A 22,573-nucleotide genomic window follows, 5' to 3' on the forward strand; every position below is an offset into this window, starting at 1 on the left:
AAATAAATTTCAACCCGTAATATATGGTAGGTAGGTAGTGAGATAGGCCGCCACCAAGGGCTCAATTATCGCTGGATGCGTCATTTTGATGTATGTACTATCGTAGGACTTTATAGCCTTGCTCTTCCGTTTGGATCTCTCTATGAAAGAACTTACGTCCGTTATGCTTTTTGTGGACAACCATTCAAGGTTGACTGACTGCCCGTGTATATGTTTGGTTTTAGTGCCCTCCCGCAGTTACTCGATAGAACTTTGCAGGTCTTCTCTATACCTACCACTTCCGCTTGGAAGTTGCTGGTATATTCGTATATTAGTTTAAGTTTGGCTCAGTCGTTGATCCTCAAGATGGGAATGGCACTTAGCCTATTTTATAAAATCCCTTGGGAAGCCATAACATGGAACTCCTGTAAGCAGATTTAATAAGCCGACAAAACGCTTTGAAGCCAAACGAATCTGCTCAGGCCTTTTGTTTCTATTTCCAAACACTTAGGTGCATGTTTGAAAATGTGAGCCCTCAAGTTTTTAAACTTTAATCTGACAAAGACGGTCAGACAAGAAAGTTGTGTTGAGCTATTTTCTCTTCATATTCTTCCAAACAGCTTCGACAACTGTCGTCCATTATGATTCTCAACCTCAACACGTGGACACCTAAAGCGCATTGACTAACTTGAGCCCCTACAACTAGGCAATGGTAGTACTTACTGAGAGCAAAGAGATCACTGGATCCTTGTCTTTCATCTTGCTTCAAGACGATATTCCAGTAACACAAAAACTAATCTTTGTTCAGTTTCAAGCTCCTGGGAACCCCAGCTATCCAGTAGTAGACCGCTCGAACAGAGCAAAACATCGACCCATACTTATTCCTCTGATAGTGTGACTAGCGTGTGTTTACTTGCCCGCCCACTAGCTTTGTAATTCCACTGTGATCTGGCACATATATTAATAAAATTTAAAATTTAAATAAAATTCAATGGCATGGAGTAAAATATTATAATTCTTAGTTTACCTTAACCCCTTCTTCTATATTCTCTGAATAAGCGCAGAACTACACCAGCGTCTAACAAATTTTATTTTATTGAAGCATTTCTCAGTATTCTTCTTTGTCTTGACTTTTCACTGCGTTGTCCCGTAGCTAAGGCAGACGCGCGTTGGAATTTCAACAAAAGCGCAGCTTCGCCATTTTTTCTTTTACTCGACATTCTCCTACCAATGTCATTTCTTGTGCTTTTTGTCTGCGAGGTTCGCATTGTCGCTGCACATTGTATTGTATGAGCGCCTAGCAATAAGCAGTGGTTGGCGACACACACACGCACACACGACAATAAGCGCTTTTGACAGACACAACTTGTACATTTTTCTGCTTTTTTCTCAAATCTTGAAGTAGAAATTCAAATTGTATTTGCTATTGTGGTTTCATGTATTGGCAAAGCTTTGAAATTTACTTATTTGTGATTTAATTTAGCCGAGGACCTGCATTTCGCACAGAATTCTCGCAGTCGGCTCTAGACTTCATGCTGAGAGTGCCTTTCAGCTGCTCAGTGTTTCCTCGGCAACAATTACAGTCATTAACGACTCATTATGTGGCGGTAAAATGGCGGCATATTTGTAAGCGTCGCGCTGAAGGAATGCGAAATGAAAGAAAATTAAGTAATATGCGCTCTAAGGGGGAAGTGTTCACCTTGAGTGCGGCTTCCGTGGAAATTCAGCACTTAAGCGCCAGTGCTTTGTCTTATTAATTAATACTCTATTATATTTTAATATGCCGCGCGTTTTCAATTATAATAGCTAGAAGATTTTCAATTGCATTTTCGCGTACAGCAGGCGGTAACTACGGTAGCCTCGCGCGAGCTGGAGTGGTGGAGGGACACAGTTGATTTATTCTAAAGTGGTATAGGCATTTTGTATTGGATTTGAGGAGGCTAGAGCATCATAAGCGCTGATATTATACAGATATGGTGCTATACCGCATTGAGCTCTAGAAAATAGACTATGAAAATTTCTTTCAGTTAACTTTTATAATAAATTATAGTTTTAATACTAAGTTGCCAAAAATCAAGTAGATTTTCACATATGGTATGTGAAAGCTAGAGATCGCATGAATCGTAGCATTCATTAATTATTTAGCTAACTAGTTTGAAAACTCATCTTTCGAGGAACAAAGACCAAACTCTATAAGTCACTCATTCTACCTGCTATATTCTGCAGAGGCATGGACGATGACAAGTTTTCGAGAGAAAGAGAATTGGCTCCAAATTGCGAAGGAAGAACCGACTGACGCGCTGTTGTAAACTCGGCTATAACCGAGAAAGCGGTGTCTACGCCAATAAAAAAGAAGAAGAACTGCAAATAAAAAGATGAGACTAAGTTACCAATCCCAATTTCTTCATTATTTGTATTATATGAAATATATACAATGTCTATGACAGCAAAATTTGGTTGAAATTGGTGGAATGACTATTCTGTAATTAAACTATTTAGTTTGTTTACGTTTTATAGCTTATAAAATATATATTTAAATCTCTCTGATACAACCCAAGAAACCTGGGAAGTCCACAACCACACCGTCATCAAGAAGCTGATTGGAACTTCCGATAACGGACCAGTATAGTACAAAGCTGCAATATAGACTGATCAAAATCGAGCCTTTGTGCAGAAGACTTATTAATTTGACCATATATCTATTACATATTCCCAAAATTCGGCAAAGATTTATGCTGAATACGTTTACAGTAAACTCTGAATATCTTGTTCAGATCTGACCATTATTACTTATAGCTGTCATATAAACTAACCAAACAAAGACAAGATAAGGTTTTTTGTACACTTTTTTGATATAATAAAAGCACTTATTTCTAATAAATGCCAACCCAATAACAAAGTTCTTAGACAAAAAACGCACCTACTAAATTTCCACATAAAGTTGTTGGATCTTTTGTATGATGGATCTCTCTATTTGACATCAAACTAAAATAAATAGAATTTTAAAGTCTAGATATGTGGTCAGACTATAACTAACTCTAATTAAGAGGTCACAAGTTTGAGGCGACTAATTCCCATTCACGCTCTCACCTCAATCGTTATCGTTGCAACAGCGGAGAAGTGGTGTTAACACTGCAATAGGAAGGTGTAAATTTATGACAACAACAATAAGGTATGAAGTTTTTGTAACAATTACAAATACAACTACACCGTTGGCAACACAACACCAATAACTTTTGTGCCGCATGAAAATGTGCACAAAACGCAATAACAACTGCCTGGCATACGCTCTCACCGCATTTACACGTGACTGCACTTTGATAGTTTCGCACTTTTTGCTTCTTTTATGGAGTGCTCAGTTTTCATCCATAAAGCTTACTGAGGAATTGTTAACGCTACACTCAGCCTTTGGCACAATTCGTGCGACTGCAACACTAGCAAGCGTGCTGTATTTGTTATACGGCAAAAGTACTTTTGATATTCTACCACTGTTGTGTGTATTTGTGTGAGTGTAATATGCACTTCGATTTCAACTTGCAGTGGAGAAACTATTTGCCGTTACTTTTTAAGCGCCACAACTACCTGAGCTCTGGCCACCGCTTTTTGATGCGATTCCTGCAACAAATAAAGTTAGCGCTCCAGAGTGCTACTCGAATATTTTTTGTGTTTTTCGAAAATCTTCGCATTACGCACCGGGCGTGTGTGTGAGTGTGTGGCTGCAGCACGCATTGTAATTAAATTTTGTGCTTGCCATATATTTGTGCCGTCGCTATCAATTTAGTATCAGTGCTTTCGTAGTGCAAATGCGAATGCAAGTACGCACACACACACATGGGTGTACCGTTAGCATTCACAACTTACTTACTCACACCAAGTCACATCAACTCGGTGCTTGCCATACACCGCTTGCCAGAGTTGCAAACTTTTTCCGACTTTTTTCACACCTCTTCTCCCATTTGTATGGTCTGCCATGAAAGTTTCGCCTGCCTCACGTGTGTCTCACATGAGCGCGCACGCACACACGCGCATGTTTACATTGTGTATGTGCTGTGTGGCATAAAATCGCTTGCATTTACATTTGCATCGGCGCACGCACATTCGCAAGCAGTGTGCTGGCCGAGCGGTGGGTGCGGGGAGGTGTGGAAAAGGCTACGGCAACACTCAAGAATTTGTCGTAATTCGGCAAATTTGTTGTCGCAGCAGTTGCCGTTGTTGACAATGGAAAGCGTGTTGGCGCTGCGAAACTTTATTTGCTATCTCGTTGCCGCTGGCACTCATGCATATTGCTGTTGTAATTGTTTTTTGTGGTTCGTTGAGATTTCTGCTATGTTATTTACTCTCAACTGACACACGTAGTCATGTAGTGTGGCATTACGTTGCTACGAATTTCAATGTAAATGATTTTTGTTTCTATCAGGAAAAGTGGGAAAAGGTATGTGTTTGTAGTGTATATAAGATTATTTTTTAACGGTGAATTATTTTGAAATCGAAAATGTTATTTAAACTTTATTTTTTTCCATATTGAGTTTAATATATCTATTTATAGCGATATGAATATTTAAAGATAACGAATTCTAAAAGATTTTTTAATCTATTTTTTATTACTGATATGGGTCAGAAAGAAATATACCCCAGTTAATTTCGCAAAGCTGATTGATCCTTGGCTTCCTTCAGATTCATATATAAAATCTAATAACCAAGTTCTCTTACCAATCGAAAAAAAAAATCTATACCTTCCTTTATCTCCCGTTTTGAGCTTCCTGACAACTGCAGTGTCTTCAAAGCCGAGGTGGTTGCTATAAAGGTAACAGCAGATCTAATGCGCCGGAGTGCACCCTCCTTCAGAGTGGTGGCTATCTACTAGGGCAGCGATTTTAGTCTTGAGCTTGCTAGGGTAGCTATATCAGTCTCAATAACTGCGGAATAGGTATTAGCATCGTAGGCTTTTTGTGGTTCATTACTGGACTGTTAGGTCTGACCAGCTCAGCAATGTTGGTCAAGTATCAGCAGCCATGCTATCGCAAGGTGCTTTGAGCCCGGAGAAAATTGTAGGAGGTGTAGCGGACTCTTCGCTCTCAGCAAAGTCGAGTTGGTGAAGAAAATCAAACCCCAATGGATTGAGCTACCTGGGTGCAAAACTGCAAAACGATAGATTAGAAGTACACAAAATTCCTATTGGCACTCGATAGGAGAGACTGTAGGAATATGATGGGAATACTAACTGGTCTGGTAGCGACACACGCCCGCCCGTGGCTGACAGATCGAGAAGACTGCAGAAAATGCCTAGAGCAGGACACCAGAGAAATAATAGAGCATCTCTTGTGCACTTGTCTCGAATTGGCTAGACTACGCTGAAAGCATCTGGAGTCTCCACAGTATGTCACTGGAGGAGATATCACAGTGTGATTAAAATTCGCGTCAAGTGCAGGCATCCTAAACGTTGACTACTCCTCTTGGACCTAGCAAGTGAACTCCATCTGGTATCGCAAAGGACCAAACTGGAATATGTCCAGTAAATAGATTTAGTAAAAAAAAAGTAATAAAACTTGATTTTAGGGTGTACATAATCTTTCATAAAATGATATCTCAATTATAAAGTTAAGTACTTAGGCTTGCCCGCTTTAGCGTATTTCCAGCACTGGTATCATCAATAATATAAATAATGGTATATATTTTGGACTTTTCCTTTGATTATCATGAATTATAATGCTAAAATGGGTCAAGGGACTTGCAAATTGACCTCTGTTAGGCAAAATGATACTTAACGCCCCTGCTCACTCATAACATGAACCATATACAAACATATGTATTCTTATGCAGCCAATATTAAGTTGTGACAGTAAACATTACGGGCTGGCTTTAACTGTCAATATTAATTTCATAGTACCTTGCTTCTTAGTTACAGAAATTTTCCAGAATTCGTAAAACGCAAGAAAATTTTATTATATTTTTGTAAATATATACACTCATATGTGAATGTAGAATCACAAAAATGTATAGTTTTATACATAATTGCACTATAATTTATAGTTAACTTTTACTATTATAGCTAGCTACATAAAATACCCCTCACAAGTAAAAGTTTTTATGCTAGAGCTTTATCTTGTTATTTCAGTTTTTAAGGTAGCTATACACTGTAGTGGTCCGATTTCAAAAAATTCCAAACTTGTGTCAGTTTCTTAGAAAATAATCCACTACAAATTTTGTGGACATATCTTGTAAAATAAAAAGCTTTCCATACAAGAACTTGATTTCATTCGTTCAGATTGTATGACAGCATATAGTATAGTGGTCCGATATCGGCGGTTCCGTTAAATAAGCAGCTTCTTGATCATATTTTTGTGTTCCAGAGTGATATTTCCAGAACTGGGAGAATGGAACGTGTATATATAGATAGATAAACAGACATGGCTAAATCGACTCAGCTCGTTACGGTGGTCATTTATAACAAGTAATCCACCTTTTCAAAAGCCTTTTTCTGACAGATCACGCTTGAGTCCTGTCAAGCCTTAATGTTTTTTTTTTTTTTTTTAAAAAGTAAGTAACCTCGAAATGCATATCTCTATATATACTTTAAAGGTACTCCAAATTTTCGAGTGTTACAAACTTCCTGACGAACTTAGTCTACCCTGTCCGTTGTTTAAATATAATTAAATTTGTATGTTGCTGTAACACTACTCATAAATTATAATCTAATTTGCTCAAAATTGACTGACACGCAGTTATATTATTATACCTTATTACTATATTAGAGGCTTGCCGACAAAGTCTGCTCAATTAGTGGTCTGCATGTGTGTATTTAAATATATACAATGTTTGGCAGTAAGGCCTAGAGTTAATATATAGGCTAACTATGCTAATAATTCCCTGTATTTGGGAAGAAAGCAAACTGATGACCAATTTTAGGTTGATTAAGTACTATCAGAGCGCTGTCAATTCGGCTAATTACGGCTGCAAGCCATGAGCTGTGTTATACAGAAATACCGTTTTGTAAATTTTTGATACTACAAAATCATATCCTTTATATATGCCGCATGCACGATATACAGGGTGGGTTGTAAGCTGCAAAATAATATGATTTAATGAACTACATTTCTAATTTTAAATCTTATTTTTATATTCAGCACTGTAATGTCATATAAAAAATTGTAACACGCACATTTGCGACACCCTGTTTATACAAAATGCTCATACGCGTTAAAAAATATATACGCGCAAACGTATTCATCTACTATACCACATGCAATGTAATTATTTTCCTATTAGTCTTATTTATGAGTCGCTGGTTGTGCGGATGTTCATTAGCCAGCAATAGTATTTATCAGTAAAATCGTAATTTTTGTTTTTGGTTTTGGGGTAGGGTTAATTTATGTGGCAGTCTGGCAGTATTTTATCATATTTTGTAGCATGGTTAAGTACTATATTTATAGGTGAAAGGTACTTTAATATATCATATCTATATGCAAAGCGAGTGTAACGAAAAGTAGTATAATTTGTAAAAGTTTGGTTGATACAGTCATTATCTGCCCAAAGACTTGTTTGTAGTATTATGAGATATTTTCCTAACAAAAACTTTTATATACCTTTGTTTTAGCCACTTCAAATAAGATATAAAATTAGATACGTTTTTCAGTAGATATTTTCATTAAACTGAAAGAACTTTGTACAAGTAGCTAACCATAGTGAGGGAAAAGCATTTGAAAGATTTTTATCAGCTACCAGCTAACAATTGAGCATAAAAAGACTCTTCACAGGTGCATTTATTACAGCATAGAAGGGTAAGAAAAGAACTTTATCGTGATATTGATCATTCAGTTTGTATGGCAGATATGTATATGCAATAGTAGTCCGATCTTAACAATTTCTTAGATTATTACTTAATTTTTTTTGGCAACAATTCGTGCCAAATTTCCTGAAGTTATCTTGTTAAATAAAAAAGTTTTTCATATAGGAGCTTAATTTTTTTCGATTAGTTTGTTTGGCAGCTATATGCAATAGTGACCTGATCTGAATAATTTCTTAGAATATTACTTTATTTTTTTAGGCAACAATTCGTGTCAAATTTCCTGAAGATATCACGTTAAATAAAGAAGTTTTCCATAGGAGAACTTAATTTTGTGGTATAGTTTGTATGGCAGCTATATGTTATAGTAATACGATTTTACCAATTCCAACATATATATATGGTTTCTTGAATAGAAAAGTATATATACAAAATTTCAAATCGATATCTCAAGATAATACAATAAAAAATTAACTTTTTTTGTTTTCACCACTTACATTTTATCAGTTACTGCTTCTCCTTAGAACTGCCAATAGTAACAATATATTGAAGTAAATAAAAAACAAAGCAGTCGACCGAGCATAACACTTTCAAATAAATTATTACCCAAAAATGTATTTACAGTACAAGATATTCTTAAATTAAACATACTTCTCAAATCCCCACGAAGAAAAAATTTAAAATAATTACTCATACGACTGGTCTACCAAAATATTTTAATAACCTGACTTAGCCAAAACCACCAAGCCACACGAAAGCTTAACACATACTTATATATATGTTAAGCAAATGAATTTGAAGGAGGATATGCATGAAAAATTCCGTTTTTATGAAACCAACATCACACCCAGCCACACAAGCGCGCCTCTACAAACACATGTAAGTTGTGCTCATAGCGGCAGAGACAGAGGCAGAGTCGGCGTCAAAAGTTCTGAGAAAATTAGCATAAACATAATGTTGCACACACTTAAATGCACAAAGAGCACATAAATTTATACATACACACATGCTGCTGTAATAAAAAACCGAACATAAAGCCGGGTTTACATGCATATTAGCACAGCAAAGCAGCCCGTGTGCGCTCACATGTACATAATTCATATGCATAGTAGATGTGTAGGTGTGTGTGTAGGGGTGAGCGTCGGTGAAGATGTTAGGTGCTAAAAATTAAAATGTTTATGCTAAAAAACAAAGTGGGCGCTTTCCAGCAGATAGCCCACTTGCTGCTTGGCCCCTTGTCAAATGCCTTGCTGACTGTGCAGTTTGCGAAAAAGTGGCATGACAGCTGCGGGTATGTGTGAATAATTTCGGCTGACATTAGAATCACATTAACACACAGGCGAAAGTGCCGGAACTGGCAATAAGAAATGTTTAATTTGCCATGCTAATATGGTGTGAAGGGGTTGGTTTTAAGTTTAAGCGCATTTGTGTAGAGGTGTTTAAAGGGTCGGGGAATAATTACATAAAGCTGTGTTTGCTTGGAAATTTTTATTAACATAAAAGTTTAAGCCTTTTTGGCACATACAAGTAAATTAATTGTAGTTGGAATAAAATATTCGTGCTTAAGCTTATGCTTCTTTGCTTTAAGCATCCCTCAAACAGATTCCTTTCATTGTGAGGTCTCATGGGAAACAACTGAACTGTTTCGTAAAAGTGAAGAAAATTATGTTTAACAGCGCCCAAATAACATTGAAGCAGTGGAGGAGATAATTTTTAGCACTTGATGTAGTATTTTCTTTAATTTTAATTAGTAGCAACGTTTGCCATAATTCGAAATTAATTATTTAACCCTACTCTTTCATTTTTCTGATATAGTATTTTTAAACAGGTGGCAACCTCTCTCCAAAAATAATTTTTTGCTGAACTCTATTTGACGCCCAGCTTGTTTTATTTCTATTGTTACAAGTTTTTTGGTGATTTAGTTTTTTTAGTAGGTGGCAACTCTTTGCGAAAAAAATAATTCTTTATTAAACACTTTTTGGAATCCACAGTGTTTAAATGTTTCATTATCAAAATTTTATTCACATAAAAAAACTAAACAGGTGGCAACTCTGGCTAAAAAAATTTCAGCCTCAATATTTTAAGCCCTCTGCACGGTGAATGTATATTATTTCGACATTTTTTATGTGACATATTATTTTTACTTTACAAATTTTAAACAGATGGCAACTTCTGAAAAAATATATATTTTCTTATATATTTAAAACATCCTCGCTTTCAACTGATACCTTGTCATACATATACTGCGAATGTTTCCAACTTCGTTGCGGTCGGTTAATTTGACTCCCACAACTAAACGGTATTCAGTAATGCTTATGCTCCACCGCAAACAGTGAGCATTATTTTGGCGAGTCAACTGCGTATGACGATCTCTCCACAAATCTCACGCAGTGTCGGCAGTAAAGCGCTGGATTAGGCGAAGTCGCACAAAATTAATTGCTAAATTTATGCTAAAAGCAATCTTTAGCTTGGACCACCCACTGCACGGCAACAATAAACATGCCAATTAAATTGTAATGTGCGTGCGTGCGAGTCAGCAGAAAATCAGCATGAGCAGCAAGCGCAAGACCGACCGTCAACTACACATAAATGTTATTATTAATATATTTTGATATAATTTTTCACTTGTCATATTCATTTGACTTAAGTATTTGGTCAAATTTCCGCAAACATTTATTTATTATTCTATGCCTATTCATTATGTTTACTCACCGTGTCTTTTTCATGGTTACGCTCTCTTTTGCAGGTCTTACATCGTACGTTACGCAGGACAACATTAATAATGAACTACACCGAAATATAAATCAAAATTTAATTATGTCGCCCGCGTCGGCCGGCATTTCCGGTCCCATTGTGACGAGCAATTATAACGGGCCTGCGCCGCAGCCGCCCGCCCAGCCAGCCCCCGGCCACGGCAGTTTTCATGGCAGCTACAGCGCCGCCTTCACAGCTTCATCAGATATGCCTTATCCGCCTTCTTCTATTTCGGCGTCCTCATCGTATCACCAACACCAACACCAGCAGCAGCAGCAACAGCAGCTGAATCTACAACAACCATACCATCAAACAAGTGGGAGTAGCATAACAAGTTTTGATTCGGCAAATGTAATTGATGAGCGACACCAACAGCGGCACACCCATCAACATCAGCAGCAACAACAACAGCTACAGCACTTGGCGCGCCCACTGCACAAAGTGATTGGCGTGGGGCTCGGCGGTGGTGCTGGTGTTGGTGGGTTAGAGCACAACAGCCTTGGCGAGGCGACGCTGGACGGCTCAGCCGAGAGCGCCAACGCCGGCTTGGAGGAGATCTACGCCGCGCCCATGTACTTCGGCACGGAGAACTCCACAATTGTGACGACGCAAATTGGCGCGTCCGCACATATACCCTGCACCGTGCATCACATTGGCGATGGTGTGGTGAGTACATTTTGCGCAATTTCCTATTTATTTGTTTGTTGAAAATTCACTTTGCGGCCCGTGAGTGGCGGGCGCAAGTGCTGTGTGTGTGTTGTTGTGCTACCAATTAAGCCGTCATTCAAGTCGTGAAGAAACTTATGGCGCACAAATGGCTGGAGTGGTTGAATTTGTGTGGGTTGTGGATGCGTAAGCGCTTGTTTGGGGTAAGCGGGTAGCGGAGAACACCAAAAATAGCGCTTTGTTATGCTAAGTGATGTTTATTGTGATTTGCATAAAGTGTGGCACATGGAATTATGTCATGAAATGGTTTATAAGTCTTGAAGTTGAACAGCCGCTCAAGAGGAATTATCAAGCGCTAGGTGGCACATAATTATTGGTGGATAAGTGGGAATGTTTGTATGGGTTTCCAGTTATCTCAGCAGGAGCTTTTGCTATAGACTTTAATTTAGTTAATGAAGTAAATGATTAATTTTGCTGAATTTTTGTGTGTCTCACCACAAACGTTTAGTTGCAGTATGTGGTGGTAGTTGCACATACTTCAAGGTTTTATGAAAAACAAATTTATAAAAAATTTTCTAAACAATTTTTTTTTTTGTTTTTTAGAATAAAAATTTTTTTAATATTTTCTCATTTGCAATAGTAAAGAAGTTGGAGAATTTTCTGCGGTAAAGGTATATATCATTTCCTGCGTTATACCATATACCATCTGATCAAATTTGACGCGGATTGCGTTCAGCCAATACAGTAAAAGTCACAAAGAACCAAATGTGGCAAATACGGTGACTAAGCAATGATTTTCGTTTCAATTTTGGCCAAAAAATCAGTGTCATCTGTTATAAAAAGTTGAAGCTATCCGTAGCTCCAATACCAAGCCTCATAAAATTCGGTTATGCAAGCAATCTGGGTAATATTTGGGTACTAGTTCATATAGAAATATAAGTAAATGAAAGGGCTGACAAGCAGCTCAATGGCATCCGAAAATACAAGTCCCTTTAACTGTCCCAGAGCCATTCTATTCCTTCAAGGATTGTCTAAAGCAATGAATCCTAGAGGAACATAGCAAAAAGTAGCTTTGGTGTAGTTTTATTTATAGACAAACCAAAAAGATCCTACTTCTATGTAAGGCAGCTTAGTAGCATTATAGGAATCATATAAGGCCACCTAACTCTATGAGCTCACCTTCAGAAAATGGGAAAAGTGGATTAGGCGAAAATTGAAATGCAGATCATGCACGGATGATGATGTTTCAAATAAAGAGGCTGGAATTTTTTCATGTCCCTTTAACTGTCCCAGACCATATGTTCTAAAGCAATGAATCCTAGAGGAACATCGAGAACTCTTGAACTGGTTTCTTAAATTTTCATATAATCAAATTCAATTTATTCGCATTGTTGTTTCCCATGATAAAAGATAAACAAAATATATATATTATATAATAGCATGATAATATACTTCGAAACATAAAATGTGGGATATGCCCACATTGAATGGTATTTAGAACCATTCTTGTATGTTTATTTGTCAATATTGATTAACTAAATACATTCTGTTGTCATTTGGCACACCTATACAAAAAAAACTGAAAAAGAAACAATAAGGACAGCTGAAAAACCACCTAAACGCACAATGTGTTACATACCACGGGGCGTATGAGTAACACGCAACCAAAACTTACCAAGCGCTCGACATAAAAACAATTGCGAACAACTCAGCATACAAACCAGGTAGTGTGCTTCACAAATAGATTAAGTGACACGCACTGTGCGAGCAATATTGCCAACTTGCCCTACTTATTGCGTACCAATTGACAAATCTTCTTATTGATATGCCATTACCATTTCAATTCTGCTTCTTACACAAACATATACAAATACACATGTTAAATGTGGATTGAATAAGTATTTGTTGTGTAAGTACAAGTAGTGGCACAAAATACACGTGCAAGTAAATATTATAGCAATTATTTTGTATTTGAATTTGTAAGGCATGTGTGAGTTCGGTACTGGAGGAAGAACACGACCTTGCGTGGTATGTGTGGTTGCCTAGCAGGCGAGGGTACATATCTTTAATGACTGGGTGACGTAATAGATTTTCTAGCACGTGAGAGTGGTAGCAATTTTCGTGATTTTAAGATGAGGAAGTAGTTTGTAGGAATTTTAATTTGAGGCAATAGTTTGAAGGAATTCCATACTTGAGTAGAGTTTGATGAAGAAGTAGTCACTCAGATTTTGAGATGTCGATACGAAAATTTGAACACATCTTTTCCTGTCCAAATAGCTGCTGATTTGTCGGAACCAACGATATCGGACCATTTAAGTATATAGCTGCCATACAAACTGCACGATTGGAATAAAGTACTTGTATGGCAATCATTCTCATTTGACGAGATATCTTCAAGAAACTGACCCTGAATTATTTTCTAAGACAGTGGTGTAATGTCCGAAGTAATTGCTCAGATCGGACCACAGGAACATATAGCTGCCATACAAACTGAACGATCGGAATAAAGCACTTATATGAAAAACTTTTTTATTTGATGAAGTATCTTCACGAAATTTGGCATGAATTATTGCCTAAGGCATTGCCACAACCTCCGAAGAAATTTTTTAAATCGGGCAACTGTAGCATATAGTTGTCATACAAATTGCAGAATCGAAATCAAGTGCTTGTATGGAAAACTTTTTACTAAACGAGCTATGGCCGTGAAATTTGCCACTGAATAATGTCAAAGGTAACGCTATAATCCCTGAATATATTGCTCAGATCGGACCACTATAAAATATCGCTGGCATACAACCTGACTCTGTTCTAAGTAGCTGTTTTGAAAATTTTTTTTATATGTGGAACGTTTTTAAGCTTCGTTTACTTTTTTCATATTTTTTAGCGTTTTTTGCAAACTAGCCACCTACTAAAACCGTAACCTTAAGTCCACATAATTTACTACTGGGCTTAGTTTTCAAATAATAAGCTTATTTATGTGGCAGCGTGCATTGTTTATGTGTACGCTAAAATAATTCTAATTAATGATTCTTGAATTGTCTGCACAGGAAAGCACTCGATACGCGCATTTGCACGGCTGTGTATTCGCTTTCAATTTTATTTGTGTATTGCTACACTAGTACGTGTGTCTACACATATTTACATATGCACACACGTTTGCACGTTGTTTCGGCACAAATTAATTGTATTTGTTCGTTATGTCTGTCTATCACACACTTCGTGCTTTTTGCATGATTCTCAGCCAATTTCCACTATTAGTGACGCTCTACTTATTCATTACACATGAGCTGTAGTGTCGTTCAGCGAATGAAATATGCAATTTAATTTAATTTGCGCTGTGACAGAAAAAGCGAAACGCAAACGAAAATGAAATGAGTGGAATTTGTTTGCTTTTTATTTAATACGATTGCTGTTTATGACCACTAAATTATTTGGAAGCAGCTTTAAGATATTAAGTCGAGTTGTGTTTTGTCGCAAAACTTTCGCTGTCAACTTCTTGTCTAATATTTTTTGCTTCTTACTACTGAAAGCAGCAACTTTGTGGTCAGTTCGGACTTTTAACTAGAATGGAAATATATATGAGCTTGCGTTGGTGATATAAGTTCATATACATATATATATGTTTTATTCAACTCGCACAAAAGGCCAGTGAGGAAGACTTTGAAAATGAATAAATGTTAAAGCAGTTCATAGTATGTTAAGACCCAATTGGAAACGAAAGGCATTTTTAAACAATTAAGGAAGAGCCAAAGAACTACCTTCAGATACACAAAGCTTGTTAGATATATGAGTTCCAGAGCGAGTTTTCATAATGGATCAACAAATATTAGGTAGTCGGAAAAGTTTTTTCATATTAGTAATCAAATTTCAAATTATTTGTTTTTTATATTTATAATGAATATTAGTGAACCAAATATGTACCATTTTGGTCGACCACTTTCTACCATTTTTCAGTGTAAAACTTTTCTGGTTTCTCGGCGGAAAACTGCGACAAGTAATTTCCACAGGCTTTTCTTGAAGCCAACTTTACTCCATTAAGCGAGCTCTGCATTGACCAAGTCCGATGGTGCAAGGTCAGGGCTATATGGTGGATGCATCAAAACTTTCCAGCTAAGCTCTCCCAGTTTTTGCCGAGTCATCAAAGATGTGTGTGGTCTGCGTTGTCCTGATGGAAGACGAAGCCATTTCCATTGATTAGTTCTGGCCGTTTTTTTCGATTGCCTGCTTCAATCTCATCAGTTTTTGGCAGTAAAATGTAGAATCAAACGTTCGACCAGGCTGGAGCACCTCATAATGGATGATTCTCTTCCAATCCCACCAAACACTCAGCATAACCTTTTGAGACGTCAATCCTGAGTTTGCGACCAATTGTTGAGCTTCACCACGCTTGGACCATGATCTTCTTCAGACAATATTGTCGTATTTAATCCACCTTTTGTCTCCTGTTACCATTCACTTCAGAATTCATTTCGTTTCAGCAAAGAATCGCAAATCTTAATTCGGTCCATTAAATTTTTGACAGACAATTCATGTGGTATCCAAACAACGAGCTTCGTTTTCTAGCCAGCCTCTTTTAAATGGTTCAAACTCGTTTGACGATGAATGTTAAGTTCCTTAGCGATGTCATGGCTGCTTATGTAACGGTCCAGGTCAATATTTTCCATAATTTTATCAACTTTTTCAAATTCACAAATTTCCTTGGTGGCTTGCGTGGCATTCTCCTCTTTTTTAGAAAAAAAAAATTTTAGTTAAATAAAGCTTAAAATCTCACCTTTCTAACACCCTATGGTATGACACAATGTGATGGACAGCACTGGAGCTGTGCGACTGCAACGACATGTAATGACAAAATACGAAAAGACTTTTTCGACTACCCAATATTAAAGTAAAATAAATTTTGCAAATGTATAAACAAAATAAAATGTCTCTTAAAAAATTTTGAAAACTTGCAAATGCTTAGATGCCTTAATACATATCAGTCCCTGAACAAGTACTTGTATGCCTAAAATGTTACTTATACGCCGTGGCCAGCAGCTTAATGTATATAGAATCTATATTATAGATACATCATACGCCTTATATACGAATCTGTACAAGTTTTCTCACTCTTCCAAGTATTTTATTTTAAGCATAGTTATTTTCTTTACGTAAGCCTACGTCTATGTCCATACGTTTTGACAAATTAAACCCAGACGTTTTCGTCTTCATAGAACACAAACACAAGCAGATTTTTGCACAAGAGGGTTGCGTCGTCAACATGCTTGGCACTATGAAGGTTCTTTCATCGCTACTAATCCGCATAAGCTGTTGCTATAAGTAGTTTTAGCATGAAAAAGTGTTAATGCTTACTCAGATGAGCTTGTGTTTACGAATCTTCCACACCAGGAGAATATATGTATGTATAAATTAATGTCTTAGGTCACGGCTGAAGGTGTGAGAAATTTGTGAAGAAGGTGAAAATAGGCACGCATGAAGAAACAGTTTTAAAGACAAGTGTTTGTACTAATAAAAGAGGTATTTAGTTGGAGAAGAATTTTAAAGGAGATGCTTAACAAGCGGCTTATGAGGGAAGATACTACTAAAATATTGAATTTATAAATAATTTTTTTTATTATTAATTTTTTAATAACTTATACATCTTCTGTATTTATTTCATAATTTATCATCTTATTTATTTTGTTTTAGTACATAATATAATTATACTAAATTTTAAGTCTTTTTTTAATTTTAATGAGAAATTTAAGAAAAGTAATAAATGTACTGTCCAATAACTGGAAAGAAAGAAACAAGCTGAACGGCAAAATGAGCCAATAAACTCCCACAGCACATCTCCTATCATCACGCAAATAAAAAAAGTCTCTAAGACAACTAAAAATTCTTTAGAATTCGCAATCTCGGCGGCTTAAAATTGAAAACGAAAGCTGCGAAGCAATAAGCAGATGCTTATAAGGATAGAGCATTAAAGACAGAAGAATAGCAGATAACGACCTTGGAGAGTAGCACAAATAAAAACGGCCTGGGGCTGCATAAGCAGCCTTCAAAGCAACTAAACCTGGCTGTCCACTTGAAAGTTGCTCAAGCATTCATTTGACGCTAGTTCAGGTGAATCCTTACTTAAGCATATTTATTTAGAACTGTGTGTAACTACTTGCGCACGTAAGTATGTACAAACGGCGTTAAATAAAATGTGAAGGTCATTGCGCAGCTCAACGCTTAACGAGCAGCAACTAATCTGCGCGCAAACACACACGCGTACATTAATAAGGCAAAGTATATACGTTTGTGTGTGTGTGTGTGTGTCATTTAGCCTCTGTGCATAACTGCACTCAAAGCAATATTACTTCGGAGAAAATTTTACGCCTTTTAAGCATGAAACGAATATGACACGACAGCTTCCTCAGCTATATAAGGCTGTGCAAATATATATGCAAATGTGCAGAAGCAGCTGCTTGCGTCAAATTATTACGCAGAGTTGTTGGCAAATACAAGTTAAGCTTGATGTGACGCCACTAGTTGCTTAGCATTGCCACTTGAGTTTACTTACCCGCTTCGTAGATTCTATTTATTTATAGTAGGAAGCAGAAAAAGAAAATTGTTATTATACCTGTGAGAGAGATTGGCAGCGTGGGACTTTAGCTAGATATTTTCGGCCCTTGAGATTGAAGTCAATCATTTTAAAGTGATTTAATTTTAAAATTTTTGGATGGAGTGTTTAATTTCAAGCGTCGGGGAAGATGAAATATAACTTCAAGATGTGTTTAATGCTTCTTAATTCTTGTTAAAAGACAAATATATATTTTTTTTACGTATTAATTATAAAAAATATGACTAGAAAGGAACACTATTTTAAATAAAAATGATAAACACTTTAAGCTATAAAAGAATGCTACATTAGAGCACTACATTTGAAACCAAAAGCAAACAATGACTCAATATATATTAATTAAGCTTTATACACTTATCTCCACAATGCTCTCAAAGTCCTTTACACTAAGCTGTATTCACTAATCAAACTGAAATGGCAGTCAATAAAGCCAGCAATCTATTCTAACATAAATCAGCGCTCATCTCCGTCTAACTATCTATTTATATTCACACGCATTAGTTAAGCTATTGCATATAAATTCCAATACTCAAGGATCACATCAAGGATTTATGGGCAGCCATCGCATATGTGTTTGTAAACTGCAGTGCTTCCGAGGCATAAATTGTCACATGTGGCTTAAATCAATTGGAAAAAGTACGCACATATGACATTGTGGCCACTTATAAAGCTGTGGCTGCGTTTGTGGCTTTGGCTATCGTGCATAATAATGCGACCATTTACGGATGTATTAATTATTCAAAGCAGCAAAGTTGGCATGCCACATGTGCGTACGCAACTCATGTTAATAATGAGGATATCATCACACCTTTGTCAGGGTGATTGATGGCATCGACAGTGTACGCTGGCTGCCGCTTGTGCTTTGAATAAATTCATTCACTTTACTGAATGATTGTCGGTAGTTATTGCTGTTGGCTTTGAGAGTGAGAGTTGAAAGGTGTGGGTTTTAATAGATAAGCGTTGAAAGTGGTCGAAACAAAACGTCAGTTTAACATAGAAGTTTCTAAGCAAAATACTGGAATTATGGGTAGATGAAGAGAAACATTTTGTTGATTGATGTTGATAAATATTTAAAAAAAAAATTTGCGAGAGGTGTCATATAATTATTTATACTACCACTACTACGTGGGTTTAAACTAGTCCAGAGACATATGTATTGAAAAAAATATTTTTGGCGAATTTTTTCTGAAGAAAAATTAAGAAAAATGGTCAATTTGAACCATGCATTGATTGAAAAGCGACCAAAATAAGCCAGAAGAGACGGCGAAGTAATTTTGTTCTACGACAATATACTTGCAGTCGAAGCAAAATTGGTTCAGGATACAATCAAAGTACTTGGCTGGGAGCTGCTACCCTACCCGTCGTTTTCATCAGACTTGGCATCTTCTGATTACCATTTGTTTTTACCTATGGGACACGCATTGGCTGAGCACCACTTCGATTCCTACGCAGAAGTCCAAAATAGAGTGTCGAGCATTTCTATTTTCATGGTATCCACAAATTGCCAGAAAGTTGGTCAAAATGCATAAAAAGCAATGGTCAATACTTCGAATAATTTTTTCTTTATTTTTCCATTCAAAATTATTTTTTAATTTTCGGAAAAAATTGTACACCATATAATACAGCTAAATACTGGTTTAGTGATAAGCAAAAACACGGTGTTTTAAACTACAACTACACTACCGATTTCACCCATACCTTCTATCTTATTGTGACTGTCCATGAATTCGGCTTGGTGTGAACCGCACATTAAGCAACATTTTATATATTATTGCTTATGCTTTGTTGTCTTAAACAATGCGACTATTTTCTGCATAAAATCAACGCCGCAGTTCATGAACTTTGCGCATAGAAAGAATTGTTTGCGATATGCAAATTTATATAAATTACTGACTGCTGTGGTTTGCAGTAGTCGGACTACATTGATTTATAGAACATAATAAATTTCCTGCTTTTGACCACCTATAAATTAAATTGTTACGCTTACAAATTATGTACAAACAGATAAAAAAATTATTCGTTTTTATGACTTTTTAATTGCAAACAAAAGAAGATAAATAATGCACGGCACATTTTCCATAGAACACACATAATAGCACCCTCTATTCAACATACCATATTAGCTTTTGCATGTTCTTTTTATAATTTTTTTCATATTTGTATTATTTTCTTATGAGCAGCAGAATTTGCTCTGCTCAAGAGTATCAAAAAACAAGTGAGGTTAATTTTTGTATGCTCCTTGGCGGGTGAGCATGTTTTTTTTTGTGTAGTCGTTAGAGGGGTTCTTTGATAAATATTAAAAAAAAAATTGTGAATGCATAATTCACACTTACAGCAATGTCCTGAAAGTGCGTACAAAGAACCTGAAATAACAAGCCTGTCTTTTTCTATTCCTTTTTTTTTTAACTGACCTTGGCCTGTAATGAAATACTGTGCTTTATAATTTTTGTAACTTGGGAATTTAAGCCTTTTTTATGTACATACTGTGAAGTAATTAGCGTTGTTTTTTCGTTTATGAATCATATTCACTTAGGTATGTTAAACCTATGTCAATTTTATTTAATTTAGGTCTGATTTGTATTACGGAACATACCTAAACAAGGCGATTTGTGGAAATTAGAAAGAAAATATCACATGAACTGTTTTTAAATTGTAATGGTAAATTAATACATATTTATATTGTGTCGAGAAAACTAGAAACTCCACCAGATGTAATACTCTTATGACAAAGATTTTTCCAGTCCTCGCAACAGTTTTCATAAGCACTTTTTGTGATGGCCTGCAGCCAGTTTTCAGTCAATTTTGTTTTATCTATCAGTTTCGGAATTTAGAAAAAAATCCACGGAACCAAATCTACCATGGTTAATCGATGGTATTCATTCATCGTGGATCGATGCAATTTATCATCGTATAAATTCCATGAATTCTTCCTACACAATTTCGAACTTTTTCAACGGATATTCTCACGCACACGCCTCAATTCGGCCAAATATAACTTCTTGTTGATCGTTTAGTCCTCCGGAAAAAATTCGTGATATACTAACCTACGAGTATCGAAAAAAACATGGAACATCATCTTCATTTTTAAGCTCTTTTGGGTTAGTATTTTTCTCCTCCATTCCGATGGCTGATGACTTGTTTGCATATAAAACTCGTAAACTTATGTTTCGCCGGCAGTTATAATGCTTTCCATGATTTTGGAATCGGAATTGGCACGATCAAGTTTGTCCTTAGAGATCTGTTTAGATACCATTTTTGAAGAAAATTCAGCTTTATCGAGACCAGTCGAGCACGAACGCATTTCGTTCCCAAAATATCCAGCAAAATCCTGTAAATTAACTCGGGAGAGGTGTGGAGCTCTCTTGCCGTCTTTTTGAAACTTGCCTGGTTATTTTCAACCACCATATTCTTCACTCTTTAGTTATTATCATTAGTTGAAGTAGTCCAAGGTCGTCTTGAACGAGGAATGTTTTCAGCGATCTCTCGACCGTCTTTGAAGGGTTTGTACGACTCCCAAGCTTGTGTTTTTGATAACACTGTAGCACCGTAAGGCTTTTGAAACATTCGCAACAATTCCGCATACGAAACTCCGTTAAAAATAAAAAACTGTGAGAGATTGTTTGTTCCATATTTTTATCTATTGTAAAAATCGCAAGGTACTACTGAGATGAAACGACTTAAGCAGCTGCTGTAATCAAACTGCTTGACAATGGTTACGGCTTTCTTCGTGGATTAAACTTAAAAAAAAGCTTGACTATAAATTATTGTCGCGTGAAAAAACGGCAAATTGATTAAGTAGCGGTGTTTAAAAAAAGTTGAATTTAGCACAAAGTTTTGGTTGTTTTTAACGAAATCAGACCACAGAGCTTGTAAGTCATTGTATGCAGAACTCGAAAACGCGTCTAAAGTTAAGCTCAAGAGCAGATTGAACTGAGCAGCTATACTCTTGAAGGATTTAACTCAAGAAGTTTGAGTAATTTATTTTTAAAGGTTTTAATTTCTCACAAACAACCCAAAAAACTTTCGGCATCTAAAATAACCCAAAATACAAAACAAATCTTTATAAAAATGCTAAGAGCAACATACATGCAATTAAATGGCAACCTGCTTTAAAAAACCCCAATTAATTTGCGATTATTACCCACAATTACGAATTTTTCGCTTAAAAATTTAAAACACCTTTTTGTGCTTTCCACTTCGAAGCATTCCGCTGGTTACAGTCAAAATATAATTATGCGTTAATTTGCACAACAACTCCTTACTCCAGCTTCACAGTTCGTAAACCTTTTATGCCATAAAGTATTTTAATGAATACAAATCATTAACACGTCGTTTGCTGTGGCAAGTTAATTCCACCATCCGGACATTAAGAGTTATTTTCGGAGCATAATTGTTGTGGCTCTTTTGTTTGTTGCATGACAAAGTCTAAGCTTTAATTTTCGGTAAATGAACAACAATAAGAAAAAAACAATAAAAAATAAAGATGTCGCTTAGCAACGCGGGGGTAAAGCCTTGTGTAGATTACAAGCTATCTTTGCACGCGCCACCTTACTCCGAGAATGAGCGCGCTGGTGAGCGTAAAATTTATCAAATACACTTGTGTGCTGACGTATGCTTTGCAGACAATATGCAACATCTTGGCGCTGCGTCGCTCTAGCTGGAAGCGTTGTTTCCAGGGACAGCTGTGTAGCGCCTTTAAGTATGCTACATGCCAGCATTTAATTTAATTTTTCCTTCTTTTTCCGCTGGCATTGCGCGGTGCGTTCCGTTTTGTGAAACTTTTGTAG

General features: G+C 36.4%; 1 protein-coding gene across 2 annotated transcripts in view; it reads left to right on the forward strand.

The window, feature by feature from the left end:
• Positions 1-22,573, forward strand: part of LOC126757413 (uncharacterized) — a 171,176-nt gene that overhangs the window by 109,130 nt on the left and 39,473 nt on the right. For both annotated transcript variants that reach the window (XM_050471314.1, XM_050471313.1), the window contains one exon: positions 10,509-11,182. In XM_050471314.1, coding sequence (XP_050327271.1) covers positions 10,509-11,182 — 674 coding nt within the window. The remainder of the gene's footprint in view (positions 1-10,508; positions 11,183-22,573) is intronic.

Source organism: Bactrocera neohumeralis, chromosome 4 (assembly GCF_024586455.1).
Source record: "Bactrocera neohumeralis isolate Rockhampton chromosome 4, APGP_CSIRO_Bneo_wtdbg2-racon-allhic-juicebox.fasta_v2, whole genome shotgun sequence".
NCBI classification, from domain to species: domain Eukaryota; kingdom Metazoa; phylum Arthropoda; class Insecta; order Diptera; family Tephritidae; genus Bactrocera; species Bactrocera neohumeralis.